Here is a 27,609-nt window from a genome sequence, read left to right as displayed (position 1 = left end):
GCAGCTTTAAATGATCAAACAAACATTTTCAATTGTAAAAATTTTTTACCAGTAAGAAATCCATAAGTTTGATAACCAAACACTTACCCGTGATGAGGTTGTCCACCAGAGTTGTAGGGATGCAGAAGATCCCCACGAGGAGGTCGCTGACCGCCAGATTGAGGATGAAGAGGTTGGTCACTGTGCGCATGCATCGGTTCTCCAGGACGATCAGACACACCAGGACGTTTCCCACCATGCACAGCAGGAAGATGAAGGAGTAGGCCAGGATGTAGCTGGCTGCTACGTACAGGGAGTGCTGGTAGTAGGGGAAGAAGGTGAGGTTGGTGAAGTTGGCAGTGCCGTCCAAGCTGCCATTAAGAAGGGTTGCTATGACGGCGGATCCCTCGGTCTCCATGGCTTCCTCGCCCATGTTCTCCAGGATCTCCATCTTTTACATGTGGCAGCACGAACTGTACGGGAGCGAAACAGAGAAAACAGGAGACGATTGACAATATAATCTGAACTAAGTTCTGACAGAATGGGGGAAAAATGAAACAGGAATAAACTTATCAAATTCTAACATATTTTTTAGAAATATTAGTTTCCGCTTGGCAGCTAACAGCAACCTCTATCTGTGTGTATCTATTCTCTATTTGAATAGAAGGTCAGTTAGCCTGTTTGTTGTTTTTTTTATTTGGATAAATGTACACATTGTGTTTCATATTTCGTCATGGTGTAATCACACAATTCTGCATTTTATTGAGATTTTCTGCAGAACATCAACAAAAAGAATTGTGAAGTAGAAAACATTCTTTAGATCGTTTTCAAACCTTTAAACAATTAAAAATCTGAAAAGTATCTATTTGTAATTCAATCCCCCTCACCAAGTTACATCCACAATTGTGTTGATTTTTATACTATGTTTGCACCTCTGATTAACATTTTGCACAGAGATTGATCTGAAACCATTTAAACTTTTCCCTTTTTAATATGCAAAAAATGTTGAACACCATTTATACTTTTCATTTTACTTTATAACTATGCACTAGGCAGATGGTCTACTACATAAAATCCCAATAAAACACTCAGTCGTTTTAAGGTGACAAATTGTGCAAAAGTTAAAGTGGTCTGAATTTTAAAATTAAGTTGTTTTTTTTAATGCATCATCTTTGGTCCAATTTTTTATTTTTTTTTATTTTATTTTTTTTTACACTAAATATTGCTTGCATCTAGAAAAGGAAGCCAATCCAGCAACATTACTCCAGATTATTTTAATATAGTTTTGCCAACAAAATCTTCGAGCAGACACCATAAGATGTGAAATGGTATTAAAAGATGTAAAAAAAAAAAAAAATTCTGGGAAATAACAGAAAACGCTACTCCGCAGATGATTGTGGTGCTTAAGCTAGCATCATCATGCTATATTTATACAGCTGACATGAAACAATTCCCCAACTGACTCACTCAGTGATTTACAGAAATATCAACGCTTTGTTTAATTTATGAACTGGTCATCATTACTGCCACCTGCTTGCTCTGCATCGTGTGTGTGCGTGTGTGTGTTATTAGCACAGAGAAGCCGAGAGAGAAACTTAAAGCTACAGTGCTATAATAATACTAGTCCAGCCTTAGTTTTCAGATTACTTTGTTCCTTCATGTCCTCCATATCCCTCAGGTCTTCGGTTGATAGCAAAGGTGAGAACTAAAACATGCAGTTAATTCCTCTTCCTGTCACGACCCTCCTGAACACCAGGGGGCAGCTCAGAGTTTGGATACGTTTGAATGCAAACTAATGATACATCTGTTCAGTCTTTTAGATTAACTTTATTGTTATCAGTTTCTTATGTTTTTTTTTAGTTCAGTATTTTTATTTCACTTTCGGTTACTAACAAATTGAGCAACTTTTATATCATCACTATGCTAATACATTGTTTCATGTTATTTTTTTTTGCAAAAATATAATTTAGGCAAAAACAAAATCACTTTTGCAAATTAAAAAACAAAACTTATTTTAGGAAGGTGACAGTACAATCTATTCGTGTTTTGATTCAGATTTCATTTTCTAGCAATAACATTTTTGTAGTCCATATTTATTGGGTTGAGATCACTATCTGTAAGATTGAATTTTCATAATTCATCTCCTATGTTTAATTAAATAAATTATCTTTTTAAATTCTTCAATATTTTAGATTATAAAAAAATCACACTGCATTTTTCCATGTTTCTGTGTAAAGAGTGTGTTGCACTTGGATCAGTATTAATCTGTTCTATTAATACAGGTTAACTGAGTAACAGTGTGAAAGAGTAAAGATTTCTGAAGAAAAGATAAATAACGGCAACGGTTTAGGATTTACTCAAACAATCTCTAAAAATACATTTCCAATTTTACCAGTTTCACCCGCAGGCACACATCGACTACCAGCAGACTCAAAAAATCATTTCACAATGGCACCATCCTGAGTCATTAAACCCAAACTCAGAGACGAAGCAAATGCAAAGCAGAGTCCAGTGACGATGTGGACGCAGATGGTCTGAAGATGTGCTCATAAGCACTGATTTCCTGCCTCCTTCAAAGGACTGATTAGGTTCTGAAAATGACTGTTTAAGAGGCGAAACAGTGGAAAAAGAAAAGTTGAACAAAACATTTGGAGTTCTTAAATCTGCTGGGATTTAGCAAACACTCCAGGTGTGTTTGACACAACGGGAAACTTGTTAGTTTCACTTTGTGTCAAACAGCACTTCTCCCCTCTTTATGCAAGACAGCAGAGAGGAAAATGTGGATTCAATGCAGGATGTTCAAACATTTTGAACTGTATACCAAAATTGGTGAATTGAAAGCACCCAGGGGACACGAGTTTCTTCTTCTTTTGATTAAAATTAATATAACTTGTTTGTGAATTATTTTCTGACACATTATCAGGTTTTTCTGTGTTTTTACAATTTTCTACACATTTTCTTTGGTCAGATCCTGTTAGGAATGCTAAAGCTAGTTAGCATAACCACTAGTGATGTCGGATAAACAGTTTTCCTGTAACACTAAGTTGTTTCTCCAGCATTAGCACATTAATGATCAACAGCGCTAAGACCCTCCTCCTGGCTCTGATTGGTTGTTTTTAGTCAGTAGCTGTGTATTCAGGAAGGAGATCGATGTTTTACAGACTATCTGTCTCATATTACGACGTCACGACATGGTGACAGTTTTGACAAACATACAAAAAACACATTTTTTATAAAAGTTGAATACTTTTATAAAGAATATTTTAATGAAACCGAGTTTTTAACCATTTAGGTATTTCCCTGTGATAAATCACCAGAACTCTGAACGTATGAAGACAGACTGCTGCAGAGTCGACTGTTGTTGTGTTTAGCATTTCTTCCCACAGCGCGTCACTGAACTTGGCTGTAGCTTTAGAGGAACCACTCAGCATTTTGAGTCTGGTAGTGGTGACACATGTGCCTCAAAATGTTGAGAATGCTGTCAGAGCCGTGACATCAGGATACATTTACTACAGCGTCACATGCCGAGCCCGAGGTGACTGTCACCTATGGCTGGAGTTTTGTCAGATGCCATGTCTCTGCCTTTTTGTTGACTGACAGAAATCAGCCACAGTTTCTGTCAGTCACTTGTTTTTGTGATCACAGCGAACAAAAGTAATGAAAGTTCTCCTGTAAATAAACTTGGTTCAACCTTTTAGATAAAGTTAAACGATTGCAAGCTGACTTCCTGTTTTAATGTTTCTACTCGATGGTACAAGACAATCCAAAACACGACGACTAGTAGCAGGACTTAAGGAGTGTGACAGACAGAGACAGACAGACAGAGCAGGGTTGGTAAACAGATGGACTAACAAACTGAGACAGAAAGACAGGACCTATAAATACACAGAGGGGCTAGACAGACAGACAGAGCAGGGTTGGTAAACAGATGGACTAACAAACTGAGACAGAAAGACAGGACCTATAAATACACAGAGGGGCTGACAAGGCTGGTGAAAACAGCGAGGAGCAGGACGGGGACAAGCTAGCACCAAGCAGTCACACACAGCAGGGTGAAAGAAAAAAAGTTTTTCACATGTCCATTGATCGGCATCAAATTCCCACCAGGTATCAACAACAAACCGAGTAATCCACACATTCGAAAGAAATCACAGGAAATGAGTCATTAGATGAGATTATGAGTGGAATTTGGAGAGGCATGGTGAATAAGTATTGGACACACGTAAGAAATGGAAAAGACAGTTTTTTTGGAGACGGCAGCTTCAAAGACTCCAGGTAGAGAAGCGGTTCACAGCAGTGATTTCTGACTGCGTTCTTCCACATAAACTGTCTTCAAATCTTTAAAGTTCTGGGGGTCCTTCACATCCCCTCTGAACTTCAGTGATTGTTTTTTCTTCACTGTGACTTTGGGTCTGTTGTCTCGACTCTTTCATCCTTAAAGTTTTATCAAGAATGTCCTGGTCCATTCTTCCTTAACTTATATAAAGCCCTTCAGCTTATGGCATGGCGCTGAGTCATCCTGTCTCCAAACTTGGTGTGATCGACGACACAGAGATTTTACTTTAGGCACTAACATCTGCATCGAAATTAGGAATTTTTTGACATATTGGTAGCAGTCAGGCAAATCCAACCAACACTGGTTTTTATTTTGTTTCTGAGCATTTTTTGCCAAAGGTGTTGAAAAAGTAGAGCATTGGTAAATATTAGTTATAAAACCATTAATATCCTTACAAGACTGTTGAATATGAACTATGTAGGAAAGGATATGAAGAAAATCTATCTACCTATCCATCCATCCATTTATTTACTTCTGGTTTGCCTCAGAAACATCTCTCGTCTTTTGGTTTCCAGATCTTTTAAAAGAAAAACCGTGTCTCATAATTCCCAATGTGTCGTGCAAATGAGTCAAATAATCCTCTCCTGCTGAATTAACCTTACACTGTCATTGGGGTTTTGCCAGGTCTCTTGCAGCTTTTCTGACTGCTCTGTTTTTTCTCTCAATTGCCTTGTTGCTGAAAATGTGCTCTATAAATAAAATTACCTTACCTCATTACATCTGTCTGTCTGTCTGTCTGGTTGATGAAACCTCACTGCTGAGGGCTGAAGGAGGAGCAGAACCCTTGAGCACCTGATTGACATTTGTTTGGAAATTCCAGCTTATATGTTTTATGTTACCAACTAACTTTTGAGTCACATTGTTATGTAACAGGAAGGCGTTTCGGTGGTTCAGGAGGATGTAGCAGCTGTAAATCTCTCACAGTGATCAATAGAAACAACAGGTTATTTGGGGGGGGAAAAACTAGCATTTTTTTGAAGGGGCAGTATTATGTGTTTTCCAGACACATAGTGCCACTTTACAGCACAAGTAAGTAAAAATGTTACCTTCAGATTCTTATAAAAATGATATATATAATACAACTTAAAAGAAATTTTACTTTGTAGCTTAATGCCATGAAAATGGGCCTCTTGTCTCTTTAAAAACTTCTGCTCTTTCTGAAACTCCTCCTTCAGGAAGCCATCAAACATGGCTCCTCTATTAACCTTTTTGCAATGTCTTTACCAGTGTTGTACTAAGAAGTAGATCCTAGAATGAGCTCAGCTGTTCCACCAGATGTTTGCTAATTGCTGCTGGCTAGTCTGAAGGTGCTGATTGGGGGGAGCAGCAGAATTTCTCAAACATGCATAAAAGAATCAAAGCAACACACCAAGTATGTTTTTGATGAGGGGATAACATTATAGCATGACGTAAAGCTCAAAAGCATTGGTTTTATATGATACTGCCCCTTTAAAGTTTAAGAGATGTGTAGAAGCTTCCACACTGGGGCATAGAAAAACAACTTGTTACAGCAACTATCTATTCAGGACATGTGGCTAAGCCCAGTGGATGTAAAGAGATAGAATGATGAATTTCCTCTCAGTTAAAAAAAGAAACAAGAACATTCCCTGACCTTTACATTTACGAACTACAAAGGAACTCAAATCTTGGATTTAGGGGAAGGAAGAAGAAAAACCTGAGGAAGGACACAGAGCTGTTTATGGGTTTTGAATTTATCAGGTATGAAAATTATTTTGTTTAACTGCAGTTTTTACTTCATTGTCAGCAAAAAGGGTCTATGTTTGTGCAAAACGAACGAGTTTGTTTCTGGCTGCAGCTGTAGTCCGATTACACAGCAGTATTTTAGTTCCTCCTCCAGCCTCCATATGTGCAGCAGCAGCAGCTCCAAATGAGTTTTCAGGACCAAACATGTCTTTTGGTTGAACTAAATAGACCGAGTTGCAGAGTGTGAACAGCGACGTCCTCAGAGAAACTTTTCAAACATTTATGTTATTGAGGTGTGCTTAAACACTCAAGGGTAAAACAAGGAGCAAACACTTTATTGCCATAGGGGAAGATTAAGTTTATTTTATTCTACTCTGAGGAGTGAACAGAAGTGACACTTGCACAATCGCTGCATGGCTTCCTGAACGACGTGGTGACAGAAAAAAAAAAAACCACGCCTGTACCTATCAGTGTTACAGTGTTGATCAGAACTAAAGACAAAACATTTATGCAAATGCTGCCATCATTTTTGCAAACTGAACACATTTTTTCCGTGTTCCTTGTCCACTGGAGTGAAACACACTCATCTCCTGACAGGTCCTTTTAAAAACGTCTTCAGGTGACACACACACAAACACACACACGATTCTAAATCGATTAATCATCAATAACATTAATGCAGATAATCACATTTTGTTTCCACATACTTCAAGACAATCTGGTGGGATACTGGAAAAGGCTGTTAATGTGTTGAAGTTGTGCTAAAAGTGGTTAGCCTACCATTCAATGCTAAATATGTAGCAGCAGCACAGATGTCCTCAACGCTTTATGATATCTGCGTCAATAATTCACATATCTAAAGAAAACTCTCCATGAATGATCAGGTTTCCTGAAACACCACGAACCCGAACTGCTGTTACAGGTATGGCTAAATAACGGATAAAAAAATTTAATAAATATATTTGTGGTTTGGAGGATGAATTCAGCTATGAGATATTTGAAGCTTGCAATATTGTTTTCTAAATTAAAACTGATGCCTTCACAAACCTGTGGATTTACACTGAGATCAAATCATGTTTATAGGCAGTTAATTGACTAAATCCGTGTCTTCCAAAGGCAGATGTTTGTCCTCTGACATGCAAGACTGAAGTACAAATACGTAGCACAGTTTTTTCTTGATGTTGATTTTTATAGCCATCTGTTATTTTTCTCCCACTTCAAAACATTGGTCCTTATAAATGTAACCTGGCAAAGTACGGGAGAGTCAAGCCCAGGTTTTTATGTCTGGAATGACTCTGTGAGGAAACTGAAACGATAAAAGCCCCAATCAGAGGTTGGTGCCAAACACAGCATATAGAGATCTGAATGGAGAAGAAGAATAAAAAGAAACGCATCAAAATCTGTTACTTCCCCCAGTGTGGATAGCTCATCTCTGTAGAACAAGAAAAGAAAAAACAGCATTATTATTATTATTATTATTTTAGTGAGAAATCCATTCATTTGTCCCGTTGTTCTCCTGCTCTAGGCGTGTGAACTGCTCCATCATAAAAGGCTGCAGGGAAAACTCAATTTGTGCGAGTTCAGGTGAGTTAAGCAGCGTGAACCGGGGTGAAAGGTCCAGGCTGTTCGTACGCACCAACACCGAAGCTCATGTCAAGGTTTTAAGAATTACAAGGATTTGTTCATCTAGATTTTCACTAAACCAGTCTTAATAAAGCTCCACTGCTTATCCCTCAAATCAATGCTGAACAAAGGTTCCTTCTTCATCTCTTCTCAGTTTTAGCATATTGGTGGGAAATTCCCAGTTTTTCCAACCAAGCTTTAGCATGCTAATGTCTCATGGCTAAACAACCATAATGTTCTACTGGGTTCAGCTTCATTGATACTTTACCAAAATGGCATAGTATTGGTGTAGTTACCATCGCTACATTTCCCAGTTTCTGAAAAACCCCGTGCTCGGTTTGTAGACTCAAACACTGACGTTCACCAGACTCCAGACTTCAGATCCAATCTTTCAGACTCTTAATGACACGGCCTTAATCAAGACTTTTCAACCCCCACCGCCCTACATTTTCACCAAGACCTTTGGTCTCACTTTATTTTGTCTCTTCCAGTTCAATCGTCCCCACTGTTATTCTCAGTTATTGTGCTTTTTTCTTTCCATCTTTCTCCACGTGACTAGCATGTGCCGTGAGGTCATCAAAGGTCAGCCTATTCCCAGTGTGACTGTTATTATTGTGGTTATTTTTTTAATGTTTTTAATAGATTCATAGAACAGCAGAGGCATTGAATAGGCACAAGGTTTCCTGCTGATCACATATTTTAGCGTTCACTCCTGCTAACGCAATTATAGTAGCGACACTCGGGTGACGATTGCTCCACAATCAACTGATAATCACGGGTCAATACAACAGTTTGGGCAGGAGTGAGTCCCAAGAGGGAACGACGGAATCAAGAAGAGTATACTTTGGTCCTGTGAAGAGATGACGCATCCTGAGAGTTGTGAATGAAAGCACTATGCTAAGGTTGTTTCAGTTTTTCTTTTTTATTTATCATACATATTAGTCATTTGTTCTGGGTCTTTGTGATTGTTACCAATAGGAATGTCAGAGTATCAGTTTTTTGTAGACTGAGTATAAGTAAGTATGAAAATAAATTAAATATAATACAAGTTTTTTGTTTTTTTTTACAAGTATAGTTTTCCTAGTCATGCAGCTTGCAAGCATTTCTATTGAAGTGTAAGCTGTAGCTCATCGCTATGATGGCAGATTTTCATGCGGTTGTTCACTCTGCTCTTCTTGTTCCTGGATTATTTGCTGCAACGTTGGTTGTGCTGCTGGCAGCAGCAAATTCTTTGAATCCTGTGTTGTATTAGGTTGTCAAATTCTTCATCAGTTCTCAAGTGTTTAAAGGTTTGTTTGTTCATCCCTCTTCTTCACAGCACCAAAACAGAGGAAGTTTATTACCTTGAATTATCTCCAAACTACAGACATTTTCACTCTCCTGCTATCTAGTTTCTCTTTTCTTCTTCTTCTGTTTTTTTTTTTTTTTTTTTTTTTGAAGATCAGCAAATAACGGGTTGGTGCATTACCACCACCAGCTGATAGTGAGTGTTGTTGAGCCTTTAAGTTGCTCGACAACACTCACGCAGTACAAAAGGAAAATCAAACACAAAAGTGTCATCTGTTCGTAGTATTTCCCATTTTCTTTTAAACATAGACATTCCTCTCATTTTCACTTAGATAAGTTAAGAGTTGAATTATCTTGTCCAGTTTGCTGTTATTCTAGAGTCGTGTGGTACTGCTGTGACGGCTGCTGACGCGCTGAATTAAAAGGATTTCTCGAGGTTTGCAACTGAGACAGTTTACATGGGCAGAGTCAAAGAAAATGCGGCCCATGTGGAACGAAATATCCAGCCAGAAATATTCACAAGCATGTGTTAGCACGCGGATTGTCTGTTCTCATGGCAAAGCCTCCTTCACACAGAGAGAAACCTCCTGTGCAAAACACCCCCTACTGCGGCTCTAAAGACCCAGGCAATGCAAATACAAAGAGCTGTCAGAAACGCTCCGTCTCCAAAGGCCAGTGCTGTTTTGATCTAATTTCTTTGTCGGGTGGATTTCTCACAGGTTCCCTAATCCTTGTGGCAATGCAACGGCCTATTCTGCAGTAATCTGCAAACAACTGCAGAATTAATTGTCTATTTCTGACAAAGGCCTCAGACTCTCATGTTTTGTGGTCTTACAAAAGTGTTGAATGTTATACCTAAGTATCAGGAAGTCGTTCAAAGATATTATCCAATCAGTGTTTTCTTATGACCAGCCATGTTGTCATCTTGGTTGTTGATTCTTTTTTCCTACACCATTTTTAGGGAACACAGTCCAACATCAGAGAACTTTGTATCGAGTTAAGTTCATATAAAATGTAATATTGTTAGAAATGTTCTCTTAAATTATAATAAACCTGTTTGAAAAATCTGTGCAAATATGTACATATAAGTCTGGCATTAAATTTTTAAAGAATGCACAAATATGTGGTTTAAAAACAGTACATACATGGTTTATTATTCTCATTCAGAGCCGTGTTACTGGGTGGAAAGAACTTGAAGTGCCAGTGTCCCGTTACTCTCCTACATCAGATGGGTGTAGGTGAGCTACCCTGAAATATATACTATATTGCCAAAAACCCAAAACAAAACGACTTTAGTAAATGTTATCTCGTCTTTATGAACATTTTAGATCAGCAGTCCAAGAACCGCCTTGCAGCTGGTCTTCTGTCATTTTAATGCCGACATCTTCTCTGGAAATGTTGACAATAAAGATCTATGGGATGTAGCTTCCACAGAAATCTCACCGATATCGCTCCTTTTATTAGATCATAGATCAGTTACATACATTTGATTTTCTCATGTCAATAATGTGTCGCTCGAAATAATCAATTGTGTTAAAACAACAAAAATTAGTCAGTGAAGATGACACCATAACACCATCATGAGCTCTATTAGAAAGAAGTTGGAGAACCTTCACCTCAGAGGCGCATTAATGTTCGTTATTAGACACATCAGACGGTGCATCTGAATATCCATCACAACGGCGCTCTAGAGAAGACATTTAAACAAGTTTATCTCCGCCGAGTAACAAAAATGTACGTTTTACGACTCACCACAACCTGGCTGAGTAAACGATTAGCATCTAAACAACAAAATAACCACAAACAAGTTGCTTTGTTTTTCACACCGTATGGGCACAACATTAGAAAGCCTGTCTGTGTCTGAGTGTTTGACAAATTGTCTTCAATGCTACCTTTTTTTTCTTAGCAGTACTAGTTTCTGTCGGGTTTAAAAGCCCATTATTCATGACCTGCATTGCACCAAAACAGCTGACATCCACGATTAATGACCGCCTGATGAAGTTACCAGCACAGGTATTAGATAAAACCTTCCCAGAGGAGAAGCAAACACTAATTTAAAAGCATCTCAGAGGAGGCAGCCCTTGACATAACACACACGCTTTGCTTTAAACACGACTCGGGTTGTTTTATATTATTCATTGTTGCACATTTTCCAGACCTACTTGTGGTTATAATTAGGCCCTGCTGTGTTCAAAATGTCACCTTATTGTAGGACTCTCCACTCTTATTTACACCCATTGTAAAGATGTAAAAAAAAAAAAAAAAAAGCCTTTGGGTAAATACATTTTGTAGTACAGCCACAATCTTACGTTTAAAAAAAGAAAAAGAAAAACTGTGCCTTTAATTTCAATTCATTTATTTACTGAGAGTAAATAATAGATTTACTTTTAAAGGAAATCAATTGTAACACACTTAATTTCTAATAATCATAATAATAATAAGTTAAATATTCTTAGGTTTTGAATTTTGAGATTATCAAATAGAAGAAAAAAATTTAAGTTTTTTTTTTTTAGATTGTGTTTAAAATTGTAATCCATGTTTGTTTCAGTGGGGTACATAAATGATGTGACACACAGGTCAGTTTCTCACAGTGACCCTTATGAACGACAAAGACGAGAAGAGGCGATTCGTGCATCGATCTTTACCCGTCAGAAAATGGCTGCAACATAATTACTCACGTGTCCATGTCAACATTCTTTCCTTCCCTCTAGATTCTGTGAAGAAGACAGAAAAGTCACACCGTTTCCTGCTCTGCCATGAATTTTAATACATCTAAAAATGCAACTCACACAGGTGCACACACAAAATAATGAAGCACATGTTGTAAAACACCGAGTCCAGTCATGACTTTGAAGACTCCGTTACGTTCAAAGTGTGGTGAAGGAGATGAAGTTCACAGTGCTCAGCTGCGTCAGCTTTGGTCAAATGCCGTCGTCTTTGTCAAAAAATAATGGATCTGGAAATGAAACTTCCATCTTTTAAACATGCCTGCCTCCATTAACGGCCGGTCCAGTTAGTTGGAAAACAGCCCCGACTGCTGTCAGCTGGAGCAGCTTCATGCTTCCGGTGTGCAGACAGAGGGTCGGTATAGCGCAACACGTCACAAGTCACACGGTCACGAAAGTCACCAAAGACGTCGTCAGTCAGAATCCTCTTAAAACAATCTCCTCTTATCTTCCTGATATCGTTCAAAAGGAAAACTGGGTGATGTGCAGTCCTATTCATGAAATAATTTACTTTATATTACCACTCTATGGAAATACATAGTGTAAATAATACTCACATAGTTCAACTGTGCAAATAGGGTCGAGTCTTATATGAGAATGCCTCTTTGACCTGCAACCAGATGGTTGATGTGGGGGAAAACTGGCGCTTGTTGAACCTGCACTGCATGCCATAAATAAAGCGTAAAAGTTTTTTTGAAAGCTTTTGCAACTTGTTTAAAAACTCTCATCATGAATATAAAGCAGCTGGTAGAGCAGGACTTCAACCCCACAGCATGGCTCCAGTTTGGTGGAGGCGAAGGAAACTCCTCTGAGCAGATGTTGGCATTGTGAGTGACGGAATGATTATGTTTGACAAGCATCACCTCAGCATGTGTACAGTAAAATAAATATATGAAGCATAACCTCAGGACGTCTCTCCTCAGGTAGATGCTTACAGGCTGCAGGCTGGGATGCAGACACTCGAGTAGGAAACGAATAAACAGCACGAGTTTGAATAAAAAAATGTTAGAGCCTAGTTTTATACATTCATATAGACAGGACACTGTTATGTGAAATCAACTTTTTTGAGCTTTACATCATGTTATAGTGTTGTTACCTCATCACAAATATGCCTGTGGTGAAAAATCCTTTTGTCTCCCTTGGCAACCATTCAGCTGTGCGAAACGCCTGGCTGCACTGAGACACTTTCTGTTTCACAGAGCAGCCCTCCTCCATGATTCCACCACGCGGCTCCTTCAGACTAGCCAGCAGCAATTAGCAAACACCTGGTGGAACCGCTGAGCTCATTATAGGCGCTACTGCTCAGTGGTAGAAACGTTGTAGAGGAGCCACGTTGTGACGACTTCGTGAAAGCCGAGTTTTCAGAAAAAGGATGCAGGCCCATTCTCAAGGTGTTAAATTATAAATAAAATGTCTTATAATTCATATTTGATATATGTAGCACTTTTACAACGACTGAAGTTAATATGGTTTCTTGACTGTGCTATAAAATGGCACCACGTGCCTGGAAAACACATAATGCTACCCCCTTTAATCTAAAACCTTCAGGCAAACTATTCCTCCACGTTGCCCCAGCAACAGAGATACACACACGTCTTTAATGTGGCATTTTTATACTCGCTTGTTTTTAAGTTAAACTTCCACTGAACAGTGAAGACACGGGGGAAAACTTGCTCCTTGTGCAACTTTTCTACAGCAGCTTCTCACACAAACGCTTCACAGCAGGAGAATTTCTGCTGGAGATGGAGGCTCACAGCCAAACGCAGAGGGTAAAGTCTGTTGCCCCGCGTTTCCCTCTGAACATTCGCCGCTGCCACTTCCCTGAAGCTCTGCTGCTTTCCACTCGGCCATAGTTTGTCTGAACTGACAGACCGTACTCCCTGATCACTGTTGCTAGTGATCACTCCCTGATCACTAGCTGCAGATTGATGAGTGAATATAAAGCAATGCGCAGGTCAAAATTATCGATCTAGAGCCATTTAGTTGACATTTCCAGTCAAAACACAAAGGAGGGCGGGGGGCTTTGGTTGCTAACAGAAGGCCTGCAGCTGGTTTCTCACTGCGCCTGTATTCCTGCACCAACCAGGGTCGTAATAGGAAAGGAGCCCTGAGTGTTGATTATTATAATTGAGGCTTTGTAATAATACATTCACATCAATCATCAAGCTTTGCAATAACAAGAAGAAAAGAGGTTATAGCAACTGACAAAACACAGTGAGATTACAACAGCTGGATTCTGGACACAGCAGTGGAAGATTATTGTAAACATCAAGAGATTTACACCTTCCTCCTGCATGTTGCTAAAAGGCACACTTCTCTGAAATTTTCTTTTTTTTCCTTTTTTTTTTTACCCTGCTAGTTTCGCTGAATAATTTTACTTTTTTTTTTTTTTTTTTCACCAGGATTTTTCAGTCAGTCCTCGATGTTTTTTTTTCCCCCAGACAAAGTGTGTTTCTACTCACAAAACCGTTGTCCAGAAGATTTCACATCTCTGCATGCAGATGGTGCTCACAATCATGCTGCTGCCAATGTCGTCTGCATCCTGGCAGCAGCAGGACGCTCTAAAGCAGAGGGTTTAGAGCTGGATAGTCACTTTTCAGCTTGAACTTTTTTTTAGCACTGGGACTAAACCTCGTGCTTCAAGGTTCTTCTGAGTCTGTCATACAGATTGTTCAGTAGCAACTTCCTTAGCATTTCCCTTCAGTCCATTCTGAACCAAAAATGATGACGACTGAAGATTTTTGCGTGGAGTTAAAGAGAACAATGTGTCTTTTTGCACAATTTGTACTTTGATTTCAGTCTTTAGATCCAGTCAGAGCCACCAAGCTTTGACTGGATCACACACCAAGCTGCTTTTTCCCAATATGTTGTTGTTGGTCTGGAAACCAAGCCATTTCAAAAACCTCCCAATTATTAAAGGGGCAGTATTATGTGCTTTTCAGGCACATAGTGCCATTTTATAGCACAATTACTATGTTACCTTTAGTTGTTAAAAAATACCATATGTATCAAACATGATTTTTATTTTATAATTTAATGCCTTGAAATTGGGCCTTTGTGTCTTTAAAATCAACAGCTCTTTCTGAAACTCCACCTTCAGGAAGTCGTCACAACATGGCTTCCCTATTAACCCTTTAACGACGTTTTACCAGCATTTCACTGATGCATGTTTGATGCATCAAACATGCATGAAATAATCAAGGTAACACTCCAGGAATGTTTTTGATGAGGAAATAACTTTTTATCTTGATACAGGTTGATTTTACATGTCGCTGCCCCTTTAAATCACCTCAGTCCCCCAGCAACCCTCTCACCTTTCCTCAGCTAGTTTCACTGCTGCAAAATTACTTCTGGAAAATACAGTGTTTTCTTGCTGACTGCCATAAACAGCATGTGTCCATGTCACAAACTACTGTTATAATCATAAACATAATTATAGAGAAGCTGTTGGAACCTGTGAGGCCAAACGAGATAAGCCTCAATTTGACCCTCAGAATCTTAACGCTGCGCTTTATTCTGAAACACTTTAATCGCCTTAGACAAACAAAATAAAAATGTACAGAAAAACAATAAGGGAAGCCTAGATTAGAAAGATGAGTGGAGGTTCCTGGTTGAGCTTTATTCTGTTTGTGATCCCTGCATATGACGCATCTCCTCCTGAGCTTGACAGGAAAGGAAAAGAACAATCCTCCATCAGGGGGGGAATGGCTGTTCAAACAATGCTCTAATCTACAAATCAGTTCACTGTGTTGTCTCACAATCAGCCCTCCTTCATGCCCATGGCATCTTCAAAAGGGACAAACGCTGTATCCTTATGTAATCTCTTGGATAATTAGCTGGGATCACTCTCCGAGTCATTTGAGAAATTCTTCGTTTTGTCAAATCAATGCAGAATGAATAAATAAATAAATGGAAAGGAAACATTCTAAAAATATCAATTTTCCACAATCCCCCCCCCCCACAAAAGCCTCCTGAGCGCCATGTGATCAAAACCAATCAGTCGAAACCATTTTATGTCTTAGAATCCATTTAACAGCCACAATTCATTATCCTCATGCGAACAAAACACGATGAGCGCCTGGAAAAAGTGTTTCTTCTGCCTTTCTGGCGTTGCCACGTTTCAGATTTTCAGACAAATTAGACAAAGTTAACCTCAAAAAATATCAACAGTGGTTTTTAAATTATTATTTTATTTATTAAGGGAAATGAAACCCCATCCATAAAACCTGGACCAGTGAGGGAACCCCGCAGGGCAGCTGCTGATTCATATTTTAGTAATCTTAGTAATCTTAATCAAATGAGCCCGTTATCCAAGGAATGGGGTAAACAAGGCGTTCCAAACCTTTTTTCTTCCTGAGCCCCCCTGCTCTACACCAGCTGCATCCTGTGCAACTTTTCTGCATCCAAACTCAACCAACCATCCAGAGTCCTCTGAGCCATTTATTATTCATATGTGAGAAATTCTCATCAAGACGTTTTCTTTCGGTAAAAAGTTCACACTGGGCATTCGGTGGCTCAGTTGGCAGAGTGTGCAGAGGAAGATCTCGTTTTTTGATAAAACGTTTTGGGTCTAGGTTTTTCTTCATCACGTCAAAATTGGTCTATTTTGCAAAACTGCAATGGAAATGCTTTTTTCCGCATCACATGAGTCACATAATCAACAACAGGACGTTACCACTGGAGAAAACCATGAAGAAGAAGACGACAGGAAGTGGTTGGAGGATGACGGCTCGACATGTTTTTTTAATGACTTATCACGTGAACAAACTCATTCACATGTGATTTTAATTTAATTTGCTATTTAACTGAAACACAGATATTGTGAAATTTAGTTTTTTTGGCATTAGCGGAATATCAACAATGTTTTGTGCTCGTTTGTGTTGGAGATGCAGCGACTGTCATACCACAAATGACTGTTTTGAGTTGCTGACTAAAATGTTAATGTAATGCTTAGCCAGTTCAAGCGTTATGACACCAGCTACTCACATCTGACATAAATGTTACTGGTCAAAAGGCTAAAGGCTGGGATGGAAACTTAGATGATTAAAAGAAGAAAGAAGAAGGTAATTGTTTATAGCCCTTAAAAATCATCATTGTCATATTCACAAACGTTATCGCCATCACAAGAATTTCCACTGTTCCCTACTCTGCACCAAAGCTGTGACTTCTGTTTATTCTCAAAACGTCTCAAACATACGCAGAGAGAGAATAACATAAAATTCAGCAATAGTTATTTCTGAGTACAACAGTGTTGATCCAAAGCATTTTGAACATGTTCAGCTTTTAGGCGTGACGTTATTTTTTTTATTTTTTATTTTTTCTCAGTTTACCATCACACTTCGTATTAGTGGAAAGAAACAACTTTGCAGCTAAAGGTTAGGGTAATGACGAGGAGGCCTCTCACCCTCAAAGACTCTGGAACCGTTGCCAAGAGCTTTTATTGAAGTAATTGCTGTAACGCCAGAACAAAAGCTCTTTCACTGATTGCTCAGAAGGGGATAAATACATTTTTGTTCAAAGGTATCGTCTCTCCTACATTGTCTTATTATATTTTGGGAGGCGCCTTTGTCAGCTCTAATCAGACACAAACCTTTCTGTTGCATTCGATACTAAATCTATTGAGAGGCTGCAAATTACACAACCTGACTTCCAGAGGTTGTGTAAAGACATTGAAGTGTTTGATCTTTGAGGTGCTAAATTACATGAACTCATTTGATTATTTCCCAACTCAAATCTGCTCTGCAGTTTCTAACTATAATTTGAGATGATGTATCTGCTTGTTGCACAGATAACGTCCACAGATGAAGCTGTTTGATGAATCCAAAAGGTAAATATTTTTCTAACATAGCAGCAGCATTAAGCTAAGCTAACGCTATGTTACTGTTCGCTTTCTCAGAACATTTGGAGTCATGCGGTCTTTTGCCATGTCCCCTATTATGAACAGAAGAAATTGGAATATCTTTTTCCTGTGAAACATTGCATGAAAAAAAATATATACAAACAAAAAGTTTTTTTCTATGAATTAAACAAAGCAACAAATACATTTTCTGGCCAAAGATGTTTTGGGAATTGAAACAGGAAACAGAGTAACACCAGAATCAGCCATGATAAACCACATGTTTACATTACAACCTGATTGCTTGATTGACCTGCAGAAGTAAGACATTGGGAAGGTGTGTGTCCTATTGGGAATGTGTGTGTCTTATTGGGAAGGTGTGTGTCCTATTGCGAAGGTGTGTGTCCTATTGGGAAGGTGTGTGTCTTATTGGGAATGTGTGTGTCCTATTGGGAATGTGTGTGTCCTATTGCGAAGGTGTGTGTCCTATTGCGAAGGTGTGTGTCCTATTGCGAAGGTGTGTGTCCTATTGGGAAGGTGTGTGTCCTATTGGGAAGGTGTGTGTCCTATTGGGAAGGTGTGTGTCCTGTCACATCTGATGTAAAGCTAACACAGGACTTTAGAAAAAGAAATCTCAGTTTCAATACAAGTCTAGATGTGAAGGGGCAGTGTTATGTATTTCCAGGCATATATTTTGTGGAACAATCAAGTAACTATTTTACCTTCAGTTGTTGTAGAAATCCTACATACATCAAACATGACTTAAATTAAAATTGACTTTGATATTTAAAACCTTTAAATTGGGCCTTTAAGAACTCCTGTTTTTCCTAAATCTGCGCCTTCATGAAGTCATCACAGCATGGCTCCTCTATTAACCCTTTAATAATGCTTTCACCAGTGTTGCATTGAGAAGTAGTTCCTATAATGAACTCACCTGATGCTCAGTTTTACCAGGTGTTTGCTAATTGCTGCTGGCTAGTCTGAAGGAGCTGAGGAGGAGCTCTGTCCTCGAAGGTGGAGCTAGGTCCACCCAGGCGTTTTGCACAGCTGAATGGTTGCTATGGGAGATTAAAAGATTTCTCAAACATGCATGAAAGAATCAAAGCAACACTCCAGGTGTGTTTTTGATGAGAGCATATCATTACTGTAAATCTCAACAAGGTCGATTTAAAATAATATCGCCCCTTTGAACATGGTGGTAGTTCTTGTGATGCTGCTTCAGGACCTGAACAACTTTGATAAAAATGTATGAGCCATGATTTATGCTTTTTATGTTAACCAAAGTAATCTTTATCTTTGTTTTACCAAATCAAAACCAGAATAAACCCCTATGGGGGAAAAAAGAACTTATTTTGTATTTTACTGAGTATCTTGCTTATATGGGTTTGACTACATTTGTGAGCAATTTTTGTGATTATATCAACACGTCTTTTTCTTTTCGCACGTTTTTTCAAATCTTTCTTTTGGCTCAGATTGATAGAATTTATATGTAAATATATCTACATTTCCTTCCCAACTACTGATTATTTAATTTTTTTAAACAAATATAACCCTTAAATAGTTGCTGGACAGACTTCAAATTATCTGCACAAAGATATTGATGTTTCTAAATTACTTGTTTATTTATGGCCAAATAAACAGCTGTCTCAGAACAGTGAATTAATGATGCTGGTACCACTGATCCCTTTCCAAAACTTGCCAGCAGCATATGCCCTATTTTTTTTGTTTTTTTTTGTTGCAATTATGCAAAAACATGCTGTCCAATTAACTTTGTGTTAGCAGCTTCTTGAGGAAGGCAGAATTTACATGCCTGAAATCTAGAAAGGAATCAAAAGAAAGTCTGGTCTCCATACCTGCACAGTGTCGCTTGTTAGTGCATATGAAGCGTTAGTTATTTGTGTGCATATAAAACGTATTGGGATGGTTACTGACTTTCCTACAGTTTCACCAGAGAAACCCTCTGCGTTTGGTTACGAGGAAAGAAAAGTGATGAGAAGTTTTAAGGTTATGGAGTTTATTTTGATGGGTGCAGTTATGATTTCCAGTACAGATGTGCTCAAATCTGTCTATGTCCTTGCTGATGTCGAAACAGCAAAATATCACTAGTTGCGGTGTTTTGGTGAAATATGAAGTTACTTTAAAATAAGCCTCTTCACTCAAAATGTCATTAAAAGTCATGGCAGATGAAAACAGTTGCATGAGAAATATTCGTAATGTAGCCATGACGTTAGCGCTCATCATGTATCAGCCAATCAGAGGAGACGTCGGCGTCTTATTCAGGCGTTGGAGAGACGAGCCCTTATTCTTTGGGGTGGCTGCCTAAGCGGCGTTTTGGGGAAACTGTAGTCGGCCATTTTACAGAACACTTTCCAACGACTCGACGCTTTTATGAAATGTGCGATTCTGTGAGCTGCTCAGTCTGAAAAAACCAACAAACCCTCATCCTCCTACTACTTCCTGTCGTCTTTTTCATCCTTGGGATGTAAAAAAGAAAAGTGTTTCCATTCCAGTTTGCAAACTACATCTACATCATCTTTTTTTAACCAAAATACATGTTGTTTTTTTTACCAAAATTATTAGGTAATTTCTCAAGACCCAGAACTCGCAGGAGGGACGATGTCCATCCAGCCTGATGACACCCAGGGATCCACCAGAATAAGCCGGTAGATCTGGAACAAACCCTCATGCTGCTTCCTGATTTCTGATGAGCAAAAGACAACGGATGGAAGCGTGCAGCATCACACATCGCACTGTTTCTCTGATGCTTTCTCTTCCTGTTTCCAAAGCTCTCTGAAGGTCCAGCAGAAAGCCTGTTTTCACCATTCCTGTCACAAGCACAGCTAGCTGCCCTGCCTGCCAGGCAATCTGAAAAACAACCTGGCAAAAACCTTCAGTTCACATTTAACTCCAAACAATTGTTAATTATACAATGAACAGTTACATTTCTGTCTCCCCACTGACAGGAAGCAGTGATTCCACATGTTTGATGCCATTGTTTGCTGCAGATTGCAGACAGATCCAGGGGGCACTTACTTTTTCACATGCAGTCGGTTTGGCTTGAATAGCTTTTTTTTCCCCTTGTAAACTAAAATCGTCACTGGAATAATTCACTCAGTTTAAAAGCAAGAAAGAAGAAATCTGAAGGGGCTAAAGCTTTTTGACATAACTGCATAGTGAAATATATTTTTCTAATGTATTCATTTATTTTCTATGCTTTGGTTTGTTTGACACTCGTTTATATGAGCTCCACTTATTTCACCAAAGGGAAATAAGTAAAGCTGGGTGAAAGAAGAATGATGTAAACACAAATCCAGTAAATGATATAAAGTGATTTTTTTTTCTAAATAAAAAGTTAATCTTTAAGCGATTCTGTTTGCCTGCTGTGTTTCCTCGTTCTTTTATTGAGCTTTTCCTGTCCAGACAAGTCTAGTACTTATCGGTAAAGTCTGACTTGTTAGTTGGGGATTAACACGTTGTCATTACTGGAGGGCAGAGAAGTGGAACAGGTTCAGACAAGTTAGAAGATTATTTAAAAAAAAAAGTCCCTCCAACACTGGATGTGTTTGTATTTCTGATCAGCAGTTTCTGCTGATGTTCTTGTTGCTCACGACCAACTAGTAACAGAAAAGGCTTCCTGTCAATAAGAAATATTGTGATTTTTTTTGTTCATAGTTCCAAGAGACACTGTTACAGTCCTAGTCTGTCGCAATAACACATTTTTCCTGGATGATAAATTGTCATAGAAGTCATTGCCATAAATATTGTTGCTTTGAGACCATTACTCATCTAGTAATATAACGGTGGTGGCATAATGATGCAAGGAAAGATTCTCAAAGATCAACAAATTTTAAGTTTTAATGAATATTTAACCCTGGAACTGGAAGACATTTTAAATTTTCAAAATCAAAACAACACAAACAAGCAAAATTAATTATAAATTCTTTGGAAACAAAATTGTCCTTCAAAAAAAAAAAAAGGGTCTAATTGAGACCAACACACCAAACTGAAGACGTCTGTCATTCAGTTTCTGGTAGAAAGAGAAAATGAAGGATTTATCGGATTTGTTTTAATTTCTCACATGCTTTATTACATATTATGACAGGTCTGCTCCTAGTATGCATGTAGCAGCACTGCTGTCAAAAGTATTTACTCTTTGGATGAGGATTAGGGTTTTCTAATGAGTTATTTTTATTTGATTTTTGATCAGTGATGACAGTAAAATGTTGGGAAAATGTTAGTCTAATTTAACAACATTTTTTCAGAGATGTGTATTCTGACGAGGTGCTATTTCCAATCCAGTAATCAGTTGCTGCAGGCAGTGTGATTTTTTTGTAAACAGAACATATTCACTGAGAAAAACATTAATATGTCCTATAATTCTTTTTCTTTTTGTGCACGTACAGTATGTATATTTTTTAAGTGTAAAAAGACAGCATGCCTGTAGCTGTCTAACAGGGACATCATTTCTTCTGATGCCTTTAGGACTTAATATTGCAACAATATAAATCTGATTGTATCCAATTTAATCCCCATTAACTGGAGCTGCATAAGAAATCCCAGTTATCCTTGCAGCATCCTGTAGCTCTTAACAAACTGCTGCTCCACAGAGAGCAGCAGTTCCTCCAAATACATTTCTGCCCCTTGGCTCTATTTATGATTGTACAGTAAATAAACCGTCCTGATTTAAAACCCTCATTCATTCAAACTGAGTTAGATTTATTCATGTTGGCAAATTATTCAGTAATCTCTGAGTCATTTTAATTTAACCGGGTTCACGCCGTGTGATTAATACGTGACGACCACTTGTTTGTTTACGCTGCGACGTGTTGGACAGGAAGACAAGCGAGATTTATAGAACTTATCTATCCAATGCTTATGAGCTATTTAAATCACTGTCTGTGCTTTTCCTCTCACACTTACTGCTGTTATTTAAATAAGTAATGTAGTTTTATGCAGTTGACAGCAAATATCTGGTTATTATTATTGACAGCAGCAAATGATGCGACTCCCAGAACCATCCTATGTTTTCATATGGGTGTGCTGCTGTTGTGCAACAATAGGTTTGATCATGAATAACTAATAAGTCTCAAATGCCATTTTTAATGAAACGAGGAACTGAGATCAAAAATACCAGCTGATTATCAGAAAAATAAAAGCCAAACAGTTTTTTGTTTGTTTGTTTCTGTGAATCAGTGGCGCAGTGGGTAGAGCTGCTGCCTTGCAGCAAGAAGGTCCTGATTTGATTCCTTGCCTGGGGTCTTTCTGCATGGAGTTTGCATGTTCTCCATGTGCATGGTACCTGCCTCTCGCCTGGAACATTAGCTGGAGAGGCACCAGCAATCCTACTGACCCCATTAAGGGACAAAGGTGTACAGAAAATGGATGGATGGTTTCTGTGAATTATTGTTTTATGAACATCTTCCTGGTTAGGTTTGATATGATAAACCAATAGATGGAGTGAATTCACATGGTGGACTTCACAATGCAGAGGAGCAAAAATAAAATGTTTTGATGAAATATTTGAAAAATCAGCTGCTGAATCAGAAATGTGAAAACCTTTTGGACGATTGGTTCTTAATGTTCTTTTGATTAGCCGTCACAGTGACTGGTTATATAGAGTGACAGACTACCAAGATGGCGGCCTAAAACAGACACAGACTCACAACGGGGCCAAATGGGAGGCGTCATATTGTCACATCAGGAATTAGCTCTACAGTGGCTATTCAGCGATCCCTTTAAGTCCCACATGTACCTTTAATCACAATTTATATGATTATTAATGTATTTATGAGCACTGGTGTAGGGTCAGTCACTGCACTAACAAAGGAAATTATGTTGGAATCACAGGAGCGCTAGTTGTAGTTGCTGTCAGAGTGTTAGCACAGCTTTTAGCGTTAGCGTTAGCATTAGCAGCTCAGATAACAGGGACACATTTAGCATGTTTACAAGAAAAGTGAGAACATCTTTTATATGAGTTAGTGATTTAACAGAATTTTACATCAGGCTGTTGGCACTGAAGCCGTTAAGCGAAGCAACACAAGTTGAAATAAAAAATATTTTAATTGTTTTATTCTGAGTTAATTTTTTCTGCCAGACCCAACGAATAGCAGAATGCATGCAGTGTTTTAGTCAGTGAATTTTTCCATGTCCCATTATATTTTTCATAGACTCTGAAATACCTAATAGAAGCAGGTTTACTTTGTCTCCACCTCCAGAAGAGAAATCCTTCTTTCCTCTGGTAAAGCTGGACGTTCTTGTTCCAGCAGTCTGTTACCGTCCACATGACAAATGCGGCTCGTCCTTTTGTTGCTTCAGTTTGAAACACCTGAAGTTGGCACTATTGTTTTTTTTTGTTTTTTTTACATTTGAAAAGGCCTTCTATTCTCCAAATCTATAATCTCACTCTCTCCCTGAGCCTGCTGCGCTCTCCTCTCCGTGTAGACCGGTGTGCACGGTTCTCTTTGTGCTGCAGCTCCGTCTTATGAGATTTCACAGCAGGACTTTGCCTTCAACAACATTTCAGAAGAGAGTGTTTCTATAATTATGCCGGGGAACATGTAATAATAATCTCAGCTGAAAGCGAAGTGGGGAGAAAGTGTGGAGTTAAACATTGATTGTGATTGGATGCATGAGGTGAGCATTTATTTTCCCCTCTGTAAATAAAAAATAAATGCACAGGGAGGGCAACATTCAGACTGATATTTACGATTCTTGGTTTTGTATGAATACACGAGCTGCAACTCATCACAGAAGCTATTGATTCAACCTGGAACACAAAGATTTTATTTCATAGCAACTGAAAATCCCACCGATCCTGCTTTTGGGAAAATAGACTCCAATTCCTTCAACAAAGTCCAGGAACACATAAAAGATTGTCAACAGACTCTGCTTTTGCCATAAGGGGGTCAGGACAAAACGAATGTCTGTAGGCAGAAAATAAAATGAAAAGCCCCCATACAGGCACAGATTTAAACTGTTTTAAGACTAATGGTTAGTGGGTGAAAGTTGGAAACGTTTCCCCGCCCAACACAGGAAAAACACAGAGACATGACAAACTACTGCTAAGAGTAAATTAGACAGTCCAAGTAACCTGAAATATTTTGTGGAAGAAAGCTAGAATACGAGATATATATATATGAGGGAGAACATGCACATCTTTTTCTAGAACAAAAGCATAGTCAAAGTCTCAATCCCTAAATAACTAAATGACACTACAGGAAGGCAATGAACTGAAGGGTAAAGTATGCTTACTGGTACAAAACAATTTAAAAGAGAGAAAAATGAACGAGGCAAACACTCACACCACAAAACCTGGAGAGAAAAATACCTGAGGCCCATTTTCCTGATCGTCACTTCAGCTGAAAAGACTCTGCTGATCTCTTCCGCTGCATGTAACACACTAGAGAGCCTAACATTGTCATTTTCTCACAGGAATGAGTGCAGGCTGTCGGAAAAGAACTGAGAACCGGAGACTTTCTGTCCCTTAATGACCTATTCAGCCTGTCAGCAAGGTCCACATCGCCGTGGAGACCAGCCATTAAACGGCGGCGTGACAGGAGGAAATCTTCAGAGCATGACGAGGCCATGCAGGAAGTTCATTCTTTGAATTATACAAAGGATCCACTCCTACCTCGTCCTGTTAAGCATCATGCTGCAGTTCTGACACGTGAGGGAAACTTTGCATGTCTCCGAACGCAACATCAACGCTGATCTTCCGCTGCATCGTACGTTTAAAAGGAGGCCACAGGTCAGTTTGAAAGGAAAACAAATGCATATCAGCACGAGGGCCAAACACTGTAGATCTATAAAACACTGCTTTTACAAGTGTACACTGTTAATGTTTCACTGCCATTTTAGAGCATAACGCATAAAGAAATACATTTTTCGTAAAACATTATTTAAAGTAATTCAGTTAGTTCATTAAAAAAGTATTAAATTGGTCATCAATGTTGAAAGATTTCATGCTCCGTTTTCAATCAGGCTGTATTTTGTATTTTGTGTTGTCATGGAGACAGGGCCCAGGCAGGGGCTGCTCACGTCCGTCCTCCACCATCAACGAAGAAAGCCGACCTGGTGGGTGTAAGTTTTTTTTTTCTGTTGTTTTTTTTTGCTGGGCTTTTTGGTTTGATTACTTTGAAAAATATAAAACTTGTAAAGACGAAACAGGAAATGAAGTGATCGATAAAACACAAGAGAATTGGCAGAATTATATATTTCACTGAACGGTTCAGGTCTCGTCAACTGATGAAGTTGTGTTGCATCTTCTGGCACCAGACGTTCGTTTTATTTCATTCATTTATTCTTGTCTTTAAAAGAAAAGCACTTCATTTATCAAGACATAAAAAGTTATTAAGTTCTAATATTTTAAGCTTAAATTTCTCAAAGGCTTCATGGTCAAACATTGAAGTACGTCTCAGACAACAGAGCACATTTTCTTTTGATTGTAGGTCGATGAGAGACGCTACAACAACTACATGACGTGTTGAAAACAAGGAAATCCCGAAAAAGTTGTTTGAGAAAATCATCTTGCGCTCCGATCAAGTGGTTTTCTGTGTGCGTGTTTCAATGGAAACACTTTTTTTGCATCACAGGAGTCATATGACCAGCAACCGGAGGTTACCACTGGCAAAAACGACAAAGAAGACAGCAGGAAGTGGCAGGCGGAAGATGGTGAGTCGTGATTTTAACGACTTATCATGTGAAGAAACTTATTCACATGTAATTTTAACTGAATTTCTTGTTCAATTGAAACACTGCAATTGTGAAATTGTGTTGTTTTTTTTACATTAGCGGAATAGCGACCAAGTTTTACGCACATTTGTAATGTGAGCACAGCTAGTGTGAGACTTCGACCATCAGTTGGCCAGACCTCTGTTTTATTAAGTAAGTTAATTCACTTGTTTTATTTATGTAATTTTTTTGTCATTATTTTGTAGAAACCCATTTTCACTTTGACATTACATCGTTTTTTTTTTGTTTTTTGTTTTTTGTATTCTTGATCAAAAAAGTCAATTTTGTTGCTTGTAACAGATTTGAAAAAGCAATGCAAAGTGTAAAACATCCAAGAGGGTGGCTACTTTTTATAGGCACAGAAAAAGTTAACTTACTGTTTTAAAGTTCAGAATACAACCTCATATCACACTGGGTCCATTCGGTAGATGACAGAGTGTCTGTCACAGAGTTAGACAGACAATCATAAAACTTACAGACTTTAATGTTGTGGTTATCACATGGGATTTTAATTGTGTTTTAGATTAAAACTGGCCGTGGGGGATTTTATCACGGCAATCATGAAAAGCTCTTAATTGTTTCATTCCTAACCAGGAGGAGCGGCACCTTGGATTCAGAATTTAATTATCCGCCGATCAAATTTTCTCTGATGAAATATTCACAAAGACCAGCAGATGATTCAAAGTTGTATTTACATGAAGAAGAAATCTGTGTGTTTACTGCAAAAAAAAACCATTCTTCCAACGCGACGTCCAAATCGACGGCATCGTCTGCGGTCGCGTCGTCTGCCGTCTCCGGGCTGGTTGGTATTCAGAGAAGCAGAGTTGAAGTAAGCGTCTGCCTGAAGGCACTCGAGAGCAGACAGACAAATACCGGCTCTGCCTCAAGGAATCAGAAATGTCAAACTCAGGAGGAAAAAAGTCAAGCATGACACCACCGAACCGCCAGGAACCGAACTGTCTAATTTTCACTTTAAATAATGAAGTGAATCAAATAGATGTTGGATTTTTTTTATAAACAAAAAAGAGTTTCTCAAAGTAATTCTGCTGTGCCAAGAGGCCAGACGTCAGGACGAGGAGTGTCTGTCTGAGTAATCACTGTTCGGTTTCATTTCATATTCATGATGGGCTGTCATCGCCTCTCGACAAATACTTATCCTAATCGGCACCGGATGAAGCGCAGAAACTGGCCGTGTGTCTGATTCACGCGCTTGGACTCGGTACACACACAACGCACCCCGATAAAGTATTCACACCCATGGAGCTGTTTGCATTTTGTCACGATACAACTACAAACTTCTGCTTCTTACATTAGTATTCAAGCAACAAAAAGAACCATGAAGTTGGCTTTCACAGTTTTAAACAGTAAAAATCTGAAAAGTGTGGCAT

The 27,609-nt window shown here is 38.7% G+C and overlaps 1 protein-coding gene across 1 annotated transcript in view; it reads right to left on the bottom strand.

The window, feature by feature from the left end:
* Nucleotides 1-27,609, bottom strand: part of npffr1l2 (neuropeptide FF receptor 1 like 2) — a 96,624-nt gene that overhangs the window by 31,932 nt on the left and 37,083 nt on the right. The window contains exon 2 of the mRNA XM_007564749.2: nt 88-452. Coding sequence (XP_007564811.1) covers nt 88-430 — 343 coding nt within the window. The 5' untranslated portion in view covers nt 431-452. The remainder of the gene's footprint in view (nt 1-87; nt 453-27,609) is intronic.

Source organism: Poecilia formosa, unplaced genomic scaffold (assembly GCF_000485575.1).
Source record: "Poecilia formosa unplaced genomic scaffold, Poecilia_formosa-5.1.2 Scaffold167, whole genome shotgun sequence".
Taxonomy (NCBI): Eukaryota; Metazoa; Chordata; class Actinopteri; order Cyprinodontiformes; family Poeciliidae; genus Poecilia; species Poecilia formosa.
The sequence above is the reverse complement of the archived record's forward strand: the minus strand, read 5'-3'. Positions and strand labels throughout refer to the sequence as shown.